The sequence below is a fragment of the Oryza brachyantha genome, chromosome 2, assembly GCF_000231095.2.
Source record: "Oryza brachyantha chromosome 2, ObraRS2, whole genome shotgun sequence".
NCBI classification, from domain to species: domain Eukaryota; kingdom Viridiplantae; phylum Streptophyta; class Magnoliopsida; order Poales; family Poaceae; genus Oryza; species Oryza brachyantha.
This window is the reverse complement of record NC_023164.2, coordinates 23,032,914-23,044,965: the sequence shown is the minus strand read 5'-3', so window position 1 is coordinate 23,044,965 and position 12,052 is coordinate 23,032,914. Positions and strand designations below refer to the sequence as shown.

Here is a 12,052-nt window from a genome sequence, read left to right as displayed (position 1 = left end):
TACTATGGAGCGTAATACCTCTGTTCGCTATAGTGGTTGTTGCTTCATAAGCATCCTCTCTCGATCAAGATCCTCCCCTTATATATTATTTTATACTCTATAGACGACACACAAAAAAGACTACACCAGAAGATTCACACGCTAGCATGATTTGAGAGCTGAGTCCACAAGTAGCGGTCATCAGCAACGGTGGGAGTAGGAGATGATCTCATCCTCGATAGAAAGGCAAGGAAAACACTCGTCCTCAAGTGACCACACAAGGTGGTTGAATCAACCTTGGCCTTGCTCTTGTCCACCCCCACGGTAAACCCCTCGACCACACCATAGTCAAGAGCCGAGAAGAAACCGTGTGTGGGGGAGACACGGGACGGGATACCCACTACCATTCTCTCTTTTTGTGCATATTTTATAATTGAATGGAACACATGTAATAAGCAACGTCATGGCTATATTCTTATTAAGAAAGGCTCCCGTTTTTTTGATAGAAAATAAAAAACTATTTATTTGCAAATGAGAATTACTCGTTGGTAGAATTTTATACATGTGTTCATAACCATTTAAATATGAATACCGTAAAATAAAGCATAATAGAAATAACATAAAATCAACTCGAAAGTTAAATTTTAGTTTATGGCTTCAGTTGCAAAAGGTAGTGTACACGGACAAACCTTAACGATTGACGAATAACATCAAATAGAGTAAATTAACCATCAAACTATTTCTCGCGTAGGTTACTTATAACAAGTTGCTTTTTAAGATTAATTATAATAGTAGGTTTAATGATAAATCTATATTCGATGTATAATAGATTAACTAGACTTCACTATTTTTCTTATGTTTGTATCTCTTATAAATATATCTAATGCATTTATCTTGGAGCATGTGCAGTTGTGCACAGCTAACTCTAACATAAGAACCAACATTTACATTTTTTCTCTCTTCTCCATATATGCTTATAGTCTACTACTATATTTAGCTCCTATGGGTTAGACGTCCACATCAATTACAACTTGCCAATTGTTAACCATCTTTTTATGCCACTTGCCAACTGGGTTTCAGATTATTAAGAATATGTATATAAATTTTTTTATTCATGAATTATTGTTTGTTTGCAAACATACCATGAAAAGGCCAAACAATCACAATCGCCCTTGATATACCTAATTAATGAGATCCGGATTGGCAAATTAGTACATGTACATATTGATTTATAAGGATGATATCATGATAGATTGATAATGCTCCGGCTAATTCAAGCATGTGTGTCGCCAGCGCTGGCATGGATTCGAATGAGGACTTAGGGACGGGGATTTGTTCATCCATATATATATGCTCGGACTCTGAAAGAAAATATTTCTCAATATATATATATATATATATATATATGAAGAAGACAAAGATAAAACATCAAATAAACAAATGACCGGTACTACTTCTCATGCCATTTTGTCCACTTATATAAAAAAATGCTAAAAAGAACTATTAGCCATAAAAAACCGCGTATTCCCAATCCCATGACACCAGTAATGGCAGCACACGCGGGTGCACCGGAGACAGGCCGCAGAGAATCGGGGATAGGGGGGGGGGGGGGGGGTGGTGTGGCAAAGGATGGGTTTTATAGTTGGAGACAGGCTAATAAGATCGCACAGGCACAGTCTGGCCTGGCGTTAGTTGCCGTCGTGGGGCGCGTCAACTTTGGGCTGGTCCCAACGCCCTGTTTCGATACGGTCAGGTGCGCGGAGAAGCAACGGCGCAGCGCCGGGGGAGGGGAGGGACGGGTGCATCCGACCGATCGGACACGCCTGCCATTATTCGTGCGCCGCGCCGAGGAACGAAAAGGAATCAACCAATCAGCCGGCCGGCCGCCTACCTTACTGACAGTCACGCCGGCCTTTACTTTCCGACGAGCAGGTACAAGAGAGATGCTAAGCTGATTTTAAAAAAAATTGCTGAGTTGGTAAAATAAAGAAGAGGAGAGAAGATAGATGGATGTTTAATTTAGAGTCAGGCTGCACACATAACCCAAAAAAAATACCACTTATGAGATAAAGAAAAAGATGTGATAGGGTATATAAAGAATATAATATTATTGTCATGACAGAATAAGCTGAAAATTAGAGTCTCTTATTGTATATGTGAGCTATAAATTACTTGTATATAACATGGAATAAAATTGAAGTAGACAACATATGCTACTATTGATCTTGCTCTGATCGATCTGTGCCTGTTCTGCCGTCGAAGATCGATCAGGTATCCAGCCAGGCGCCCAGGCCAACTACTGCTACCGTCTTTTTGCTAGATTTTATAAGAGCTTTTTATGTTTTTTACATGTATGTTTTCGATTAAACGGTATGTGTTTAAAAAAATCACATTTATGAAGTAAATTTATTATACTATATACCATTAAATAGCTATCTGAAAAATCAGAATTCGTTTAATATTTTGTCTTCTATCATATAAAAGAATAATCGTAGGTACGCAACATGCTACTAACTCCTACTTTTTTTTCTAAAATATAAGTATTTTTTGATTTTTTAAATCTCATAACACAATATTATAATTTCTGCGCTGATTCTTATTATTTTAATCATTTCAATAATTCCAAAGCAAATCTAATGTTTAGTAAGAGATCATATCAATTCAAAATTTAAAAATTGACCACTGGAATAACTAAAAAAAAATTTAGAATATATTTTAATTTATATTAAATAATTTAGAAATACTTGTATTTTAAAACAGTGACAATAACTCTTTTTAGCCCATGATTCATGCTGTGAGCATCCTTGTGCTTTAGGAGAAAACATGCGAACACAACGTTGTCGGACTAGGATTGGCAACAGGGTAGCTCGAGGCTAGGTTGGGCCCACGTTACGTCGGATGCAGGGGAGACGCGACAAGCAGAAGGCAGCACGGCGGAGCATTTGGATCGCAACGAAAAAGAGACGAGTAACATTTGGGCCCAGATACACAGACCCCGGACCCCTGGTACACATCCGGTCCATGACAAGTTGACAAGTGCGAGGCTGAACCAGCAGCGTAGTCGACCACTGGCCCAGCCCACATTCTATCCACCGGATTTCTTGGTGCCTCCCTGAGACCCCCTGACGTAATCCGCACAGCGCACGACAGTGTGAAGAAGGGTCACTACTACCGTCTTGGTTTGTGCTGAAACGAGCTCGCAATTACACTCCATATTGTGCGGTTTTCTTTGCCTTTGCAGTTGTGCTCATTGATGCACCGATCTTCGTGCACAGGTACGAGTCCCGTGATGTCAACTGTTGAGCATGTTACTGACTGCAGCTTGAGTGAGCAGTGTCTCATCCTCAACAAACTGTATTTCACAATTGAGAGGCGTCGTTTTCCTTTCACAACGAGACAACCGACGTTCATCGGCGATTCAGCGAACAGTCGAGTTATTGCACATGTTTGTTCGTATGCATAGGTTCAGACAAAAAATTGTCGGTTTTTTTCTGGAAAGCCGGTTTGCTGAGTTCCTCTGCGCAGGCTCCCATCTCCTTGGAGCCAAATACCCTCACGCATGCATACAGCCATCCATGTACTGATGTACGCATGCACATTTGGCAAGACGTGGGTATACACATTGCTACATCTGCTCGTTTGGGAACAAAATACACAGCGCGAAGTCAAAGGGGCAGTTGGCACGTAATAATAGTGTAGATGCATGTGCCCATAAACTTGCACATTTTCAGATCATTTTTGCTTTTATACAGACTATATATGATCATGCCGTCAGCAACTCAGTATACCCAAAGAGACCAACATTGCCGATTTTTGGTGAGTGTTTGTTCGTTCCTGGGAGCCAAATCTCTGGGCTCTTATCATCCAATGCTGAAATGGTTCTTCTCCGACGGGTGGGTGCTGTTTCTGAGGAAGGACGAATTGACCAGCAGCTTCATCACCAATAACCAATTCACCCTCACCTTACACTTACAGGAACCACGCACTTGGGGCAGGACCAGTAAATGCATTGCCTGCTTGCTGGACTGGATCGAGCTATGCAACCATTTACTCCGCCACAGATTCAGCGGCCACGTCGATGATTGATCATCAAAGTCATCACGATCCTGTCCCGGTGACCGGCGGTGGCAAAAGGCATGCCATTATCAGCAGAAAAAAGAAGAGAAAGCGAGAGGCAGAAGAGCGTCTCGGACAGCCACGCACGACGCGTTCGCCGCGTGTGACAACGACATGCCAACCCGCCTGACGCCGGCCGGCCGGCCGGCCGCGCGACGGCGTGGCTGGCGGCGAAACGAAGCCATCAGAGGAGAGAACGGACGGCGGGTCGACGTGGAACAGTCCATGAGGGCGCGCGCCGGCACTGATTTGGCACGCGCGCGCACGGCGACCGCCGGCGGCACGTACGCCTGTGCTGTTTTTTACTGTTTAAGTACGGCGCCTTCAATTCATGCGCTAGCTAACAAGCTAAAGTGTAGCCATTGTGCGCGCTGCGCAGTGGCACTCTGGCAGGCCATAAATCCTCGACTGCGAGGCTGCGACGCCACTGAAGGTAACAGGGGATTCTCAGTGCAACTGCGCGCCGAGTGATAGCCAGTCTGCTTAGGCATGTTTAGATGGTAAAAATTTTTGGAGGGAAGGTCACATCAGACGTTTGATCGGATGTCGGGAGGGGTTTTCGGACACAAATAAAAAAACAAATTTCACGGCTGGCCTGTAAATCGTAAGACAAATTTTTTGAGCCTAATTAATCCGTCATTAGCGCACGTGGTACTGTAGCACTTGTGGCTTAGGCTCAAAAGGTTCGTCTCACGATTTCTCACATAACTGTGCAATTAGTTTTTTTATTTTATCTATATTTAATACTCTATTTAGGTGTCAAAGATTCGATGTGATGTTTTTATGTGAAAATTTTTGGAAGTAAACAGCCCCTTACTTGGAAGAGAAATGATGTGAGGACCCATGTCTTCACCAGGTTGCACGAGCGCATGGGAGCCCTCGTCAAAAAAAAAAAAAACCGAGGGGTTTAAGCCAACCATCTTCATCTTCTGACTTATATTAAGCATTAGCGAAAGAGATTTGTTTTAGTCCAACAAAAAATAATATCTTAAGGTACCGGTATCTCACGGTACCAAATCGTTTCTGATCGTTGGATCTAACTGTGCACATCCTACTCAGCTAGATCCAATGGTGAGAAACAATTTAATACCTCGAGTTACCAGTACCTCCTCCAGGTATTCTTTATTGGACTGGAGCAAATTCAGTTCAACAAAAAGTATCTCGAGGTACCGTTATCTTACGGTACCAAATCGAGAGTTCTTAGCGATAAAAAAACTTAATTAAAATTTTATAAACGTGTTTTTGACCATTTAACAAAAACCACAAGATAAAATACGATTAAAAAACCTTAAATTTAGCTCAAAATTTAAACTGTAAAATTTAAATTTTAATTTAAAAATATAAGCATAATAAGTGAAAAAATAGAACGAACACGTCTGGCCAGACGCAAGCAAATGTCACAACGGCGAGCCGGGCTTGCAGTGGCATATCATGCACCCTCGCTGCCAAGGTTTGTGCGGTAAATCGATATATGACGTACTGAACTATTTTACAACATAGATAAGCAGCGTCCACTCCCAATAGTCAAAAGTTTCAATGAAGAACTTGTGAGACCTTATTGGATCCTCCATGGCTGTACTGTATGCAAGAGTAGGTAGGTCTGTTTTACGGTATAGGAGTAACTTTGTACAGCTGAAAGGTTCCGTTTCTGTCAAAGTTACATACTTTTGGATAGAGTGGTGGTGCCCTTTTCCTTGTGATATAAACAGTGAACCAGTAGAACAAGGGAGACATAAATGAAGAGGAAAAGATACAGAGCGAGACACATGAGAGCACAAAAGTACATCACGCGGGAACACCAAACTCGTGTACGAATATACGGAGTACTTGAGCTGAGGCGAGTGGTAAAGCGATCAAACCAATTAAAACCCTTGTCGCGCTGCACCGCAAGTCCGAAACGGCCCCACCGGCCGCGCCAGCCTGAACGAACTCGCTCGCTTTTTTTTTTCCGTACCCGCGAACTGCCACGACACGAAGACGATCACAGTGGAGCCGGCGTCTCTCAAACTGATCGCGTGGCAGCCGCGACCGGAGAGGACGCCGGAGCTGTGTACGTGCGTGGCTGGGGTTAGTGCTTGAGCACGTCGGGGATGTCGACGGGGTAGCGGTGTATGCAGGTGGCCCATGGGCCGTCGGCGTTGGCGGGGGGGCGGATGCACTCCCAGGCGGCGCTGTTGCACTTGAAGCCGGAGCCGAAGCCGATCATCCACACGCGGTCGCCCTTGCGCATGCGGCCCTTGGCCTCGACGTAGGCGAGCTCGTACCAGAGCGAGCTGCTGGACGTGTTGCCGAACCGGTGCAGCGTCATGCGGGACGCCTCCACCTGCTCGTCGGACAGGGTGAGGCTGCGCTGCAGCTCGTCGATCACGGCGCGGCCGCCGGCGTGGATGCAGAAGTGCTCGAACGCCGTGCGGAAGTCGGGGATGTAGGGCTTGACCCGCCCGCTCAGCACCTTGCGCGCGATGAAGGAGAACGCGAACAGGAGCTGCTCCGACGCCGGGAGCACCAGCGGCCCCATGGCCGTGATGTTCGCCTTGAGCGCGTCGCCGGCGATGTTCATGAGGTCCTTGGAGAGGTTGATGCCCACGTTGCCGCGGTCGTCCTCCTCCTGGTAAACGCAGTGGTACGCGCCGTCCTTGGCGCCGGTCAGCGTGCGCACCACGCGCGCCAGTCGGAACCGCGCCTTGGCGCCGTTGGTGGACAGGAGCACGGCGGCGCCGCCCATGCGGAACAGGCAGTTGGGCAGCAGCATGGCGCGCTCCTGGCCCATGTAGTAGTTCGGCGTGATGGTCTCCGTCGACACCACCAGCGCGTGCGCGCCCTTGGGCGCGACCTGGAGCAGGTTCCTGGCGAGACCCACCGAGATGAGCCCCGCGCTGCACCCCATTCCGGCGAGATGCACGTTGCGCACGTCCTTGCGGAGCTTGTACCGGTTGATGATCATGTCGGTGAAGGACGGCGTCGGGGCGAAGAGGCTGCAGTTGACGACGACGATGTCGATGTCCTGCGGGGAGATGCCGGTCTTGGCGAGCAGGTCATCAATGGCGGAGAAGATGACAAGCTCGACCTCGGCGCGTGACGACTCGAGGTCGCGCGACGGCGGGATGTAGTGCTGCGCGTAGGGCAGGCAGGTCTCCTCACCGAGCCCCGATCGCTCGAGCAGGCGCGTCATGAACCGGACGCTCCGCTCCTCGAAGCCCGGCCACACGCGGGAGTGCTCCAGGAACGTCGCGAACGGGACGCGGCAGTTGGGGCTGGTGCGGAAGCACGCGTAGTCCACCATGTACACCGCGCGCGGCCGGAGCATGAGGTAGACGGCCGCGGCGGCCGCCGGGACGAACATGGCCAAGAACAGGTGCGCCGGCGGGAGCGCGCGTGCCCTGGCGAGGATCTCCTCGGGCCCAACCTCCACCGCCTTCAACACCGCCGCCGCCGCAAGCGGCACGGCGACGACGGCGAGGACGTTGTTCACCGCCAGCTGGTACAGCGGCTTCAGCCGCTTAAGCTGCTCCGACGAGATCGCCATGTCGGCCTTACCGATTGCCTGCAGCTTCGTGACGGCGTCGCGTCGCGTCGCGGCTGTGCAGGGTGTGGGGTAGGGAGTGTGAGAGAGGGAGGGAGAATTTAAAGCACTCGAGCCAGCGCGAGCCCCCCGGGCCCCGAAAGGAGTTTTAGTTTTTTATCGCATGGTGGTGGTCCACCGCTTTTATGTTATCTAAATAATCATTAAAAATATAAAAAATTTTAATAAGATATGTTAATACGAGTTATATTACTCTATAAATATGTAAGTTTAAATTTAACTTCTATAAATTATAGCAAAAATAACAAAAACAATTATGGATATACTTAGTTTCGATTTTGTTTTTTTCTATAACTCGAAAACGTTGAATTTAACTTGCATATTTATGAAGTGATATAACTCTTATTAATATATCCTGTCAAATTTTTTTATATTTTCATGACTATTATACAAACACACGAGTGAATGTCCATCCGTGTGCTAAAAACTATTTTCGCCCGGGTCCCGGCTTCTGTTCACCAGTTCAGGTTCATCAGAGAAGCCTTTTCCAGTGAGATTGATGAACGAGAGTAGGGGGCTGTTTGGATCGAGTGACTTTTTTTAAGTCCCTTATCACATAGGATGTTTCGACGTTAATTAGGAATATTAAATATGAACCGATAACAAAATTAATTACATAAATAAATGCTATTTCATTAGACAAATTTTTTAAACCTAATTAAGCCATGATTAGCAAATGTTTACTGTAGCATCATATTTGCTAATCATGGACTAATTAGGCTCAATAAATTCGTCTCATGAAACAGTTCAAAATATGATGTGCTTTTTATTAATAGTTTATATTTAATACTTCTAATTAGTGTCTAAATATTTGATGTGATAGGGAAAGAAAAAGTTGTGGGATCCAAACATGGTTTAAGCCTGGTGGTGAGTAGGTGAGGTGGCGACTCCATTAACGAAGCGAGTCAAACGAGGCAGTCCGTGTCATGTGCAGGTAACCAGGCATGGTTTTGCTGGTTGCACGGCGTGACGAAATGATGAACGCGACCAGATCGAGCCAATGGCCATCGGCGCATCGCATGCAGCTCAATTGTGCACCGTACTGGTACTGTAATTCGTGAGGACGAACACTGGATCGAGGCCATGGGCTCATGAAAAACAAAATTGATAAAACGTCTTCTTTCAAACACCGTGCTGCTGTTCCCGTACAAGGCCGTAGCACTATTGCAAATGCATGCACAACTACGGTTAATGGGGGCTAAACTTTTTAGCCCCATATCACATCGAATATTTGGACACTAATTTAAAGTATTAATATAGACTAATAAAAAACTAATTTTATAAATGAGTGGTAATCCGCAAGACGAATTTTTTTAAGCCTAATTAATTCATAATTAGAATATGTTTACTGTAGCATAACATAGGCTAATTATGGATTAATTAGGTTTAATAGAGTCGTCTCGTGAATTAGTTTAAGATTATAGATAAGTTTTATTAATAATCTACGTTTAATATGTATAATAAGCGTGCAAGATGGGACGAGAGACTAAAAATATCTCTTGTCTCAGACACCACATTTTAAGTTTAAGAGAAGAACACATGGGTTTCAGTTGAACTCATGGCAATGAAGTTTAAGGCCTACCAAGCTAGCGTAATACGTGGTGTCCCTGGCATTGGCTGATTCACACCATGAAACGGACCGCATCAATTAACAGCTTCAACAGCGAAGGAATGGCTCGTAATATTCCTACGCCTGCAACAAAATCGTACGATGAAGATGGAGTTTGGTACGTCTATTATTGTTTGATCTCTAACCTGCACGAGCCAGAGGGACGAGTATGGACCCGGTCCACCCACGGCCCGTACGTTCCTAACTATAGTAAACGAATCTTTCGGATTTGTTCGCATGTTCTCTAAGTGAACACGATGATCGGGCGTGTCGTTCTTCTCTAGAGGAATCACCACTGACCCCAGCACACTAAATATAAGAGGACCTCGTTCCCATAAGAAATACGACGACTCATGTACCATAAGTCATTCCAAAACCAGTAAATCCTAAAGGGTGTTTGGGACAAGAGATTAAACTTTAATCCATTGTTTCATTGGATATTTGGACACTTATTATAAATATTAAACGTACACTATTAATAAAACTTATATATAATCTTGAACTAATTCACGAGACGGATCTATTGAGCCTAATTAATCCATGATTAGTCTATGTGATACTATAGTAAACATGTGCTAATTATAGATTAATTAGGTTTAAAAAATTTATCACATGAATTAGCTCATATTTATGTAATTAGTTTAATTAGTCTATATTTAATATTTATAATAAGTGTCCAAATATCCAATGTGACATGGGGACTGAAAATTTTAGCCTCGTCGTCTAAACAGAGGGAACCGAAGGTCGAAGTCTATCTCCATTCAAGATCACGACTCTACCTCCATTCAATACCACAGATTACACATCGCATATATGACTAATGACTTCATCCAGCTCCATCGATCTATACCACCATTAATTCTGCATAATAATCATGTGATCTAAGGATTATCTATAAAACTATCCCGTCACAATATAAATGATTTTGCTTGTATATTTGTATTGCAAATATCTCTGGTAGGATTCGTTGTCTGAAGATAGGTTTGTTTATGACCAAACAGCACCACTCATATCTTCTAAGGATAAAGAATAATATTATTCATGTGACAAAGGCTGCATTCGTTTATGCAGCTTATCACTGTATTATTTCTCAGCTTTCACGCACGTACTTATCGAATCATTAAAACATGTATTTTTTTGAAAAAAATTTACATACAAGTTTATTATCTCATCTTTCTAAAATAAAATTTTAATTTTATAGTTGTTAATTTCATTATTGATATCATTAAATAGATATTAAAAACTTTCACTTTTAACGTTCATATTTCAATTGTAAAAATAACACAATCGAAGTGTCAAGCTGCATCATCGCTCGGCCGTCGGGTAGGGCATTGAAGGTTCTGTCCCATGCTCCCATACTCAACTCCGGCTTCGCCATCTGCTGAAAGTAGTCCTTTTTTTTCCATTTCCATTTACATAGACACGGGAAACTGTTTTAAACTCTTGAGGGGACGGACGTTTTCCCTTTGTCTATTGTATGCTATTTAAATAGCCATAAAAATATACATGCTATCTAAATAGTCATAAAAAATATGAAAAAAATTGTGAAGATAGATTAATATGTGATATATTACTTGTCACGCCCAGAAATTCCTCACACGAATTTCTGAACTTAATTGTGTATTAAATCCCTGTCCAGGACCAACCAGGGTACACAAAAAGACAATGTTGATTACATAACCATCGTTCTTAGAAACAACTGAAAATTACACTTATTCTAGCGGAAATGCAGCGGAAAGAAAAACAAAGGGGGTAGACTAGCTCCAGCGGGTACGGCTCCAGTCCACAGGCAACACTTCGACGGCGGAACAGCTCACTCCTGAGAAGCACCTCCATCGGACTCGACTTCTAGCTCTGGGTTGGGAAAGTTAAGCAAGGCTGAGTACAAACCACCGTACTCAACAAGTAACACGGACAAGGGGAGAACAAATGATGCATAAGGATTAACAAGGACAGGCTAGTGTTAGTTGCGATAAAGCAGCAGTTTTAAACAAATAACAGAGCTTAAAGAATAAAGGTAATTTAAATACAGTAAAGCATAAATAAAATAAGCAGTTATAAAGTACCACAACACTGTCCAACGTTACACTACGTTGCAACAGGCCCAACCACTACTCAACGTTACACCACGTTGCAGTAGTCCCGAGAGATAACCAATTTACTCAAGTTATTAGGGTTTACTAATCACAGTGAAGCTGGGAGCTCGCCCGTAACCGTGGGCACGGCTATTCGAATAGTTTATACTCTGATCAGAGGTGTACTACTGTACCCACAAGACACGACTCCACTACACTTGAACGTGCGCCGACATACCACCACGGCATACCGGAAAGGAGACCGTGATAGGACCCGTTACACAACCCTCCCTATTTAATCGCACCACATTCAGGTTTCACCCCCTCCTTTACACCAAGTCGGGCAGTCCCCTCTTGTGCCTTGGTAGATCCGGAAGTAGGAGAAGCTTTCGTTACACCACGATTGCCCGTCCATACTCCATCACGCCTACCCTTGCCTGGGTACGTCAAATAGTTCGAAGTCATGCTCCAAATCCCACCTTACCCATTTCGGCATGTGGTTTGCACTTAATGACTTCCAGGGTTTCCCGTGAACCGGTCCTTAATCGCCATGGGTGCGACTCTCAAAACCATGCACCCATAGCCCACCATTACCAATATTTTAGTTGACATTAACCCGAACCGGGTAGTGAATCATTATCTCAGCCAAACAGAACTAAGCATAATTATATGAGATCCCATGAGCTATTT

The 12,052-nt window shown here is 44.3% G+C and overlaps 1 protein-coding gene across 1 annotated transcript; it reads right to left on the bottom strand.

Moving 5' to 3' along the window:
* Positions 1-5,532: 5,532 nt before the first annotated feature.
* Positions 5,533-7,667, bottom strand: LOC102711594 (3-ketoacyl-CoA synthase 5-like). The gene has a single exon (XM_006647783.3). It carries the CDS (start codon positions 7,619-7,621, stop codon positions 6,164-6,166), a length of 1,458 nt encoding a protein of 485 aa, XP_006647846.1. The 5' UTR covers positions 7,622-7,667; the 3' UTR covers positions 5,533-6,163.
* Between the last annotated feature and the right edge of the window lie 4,385 nt (positions 7,668-12,052).

Coding starts and splice junctions, on each gene's coding strand:
- LOC102711594 (XM_006647783.3), bottom strand. CDS start 7,621: ATGGCGATCTCGTCGGAGCAGCTTAAGCGGCTGAAGCCGCTGTACCAG.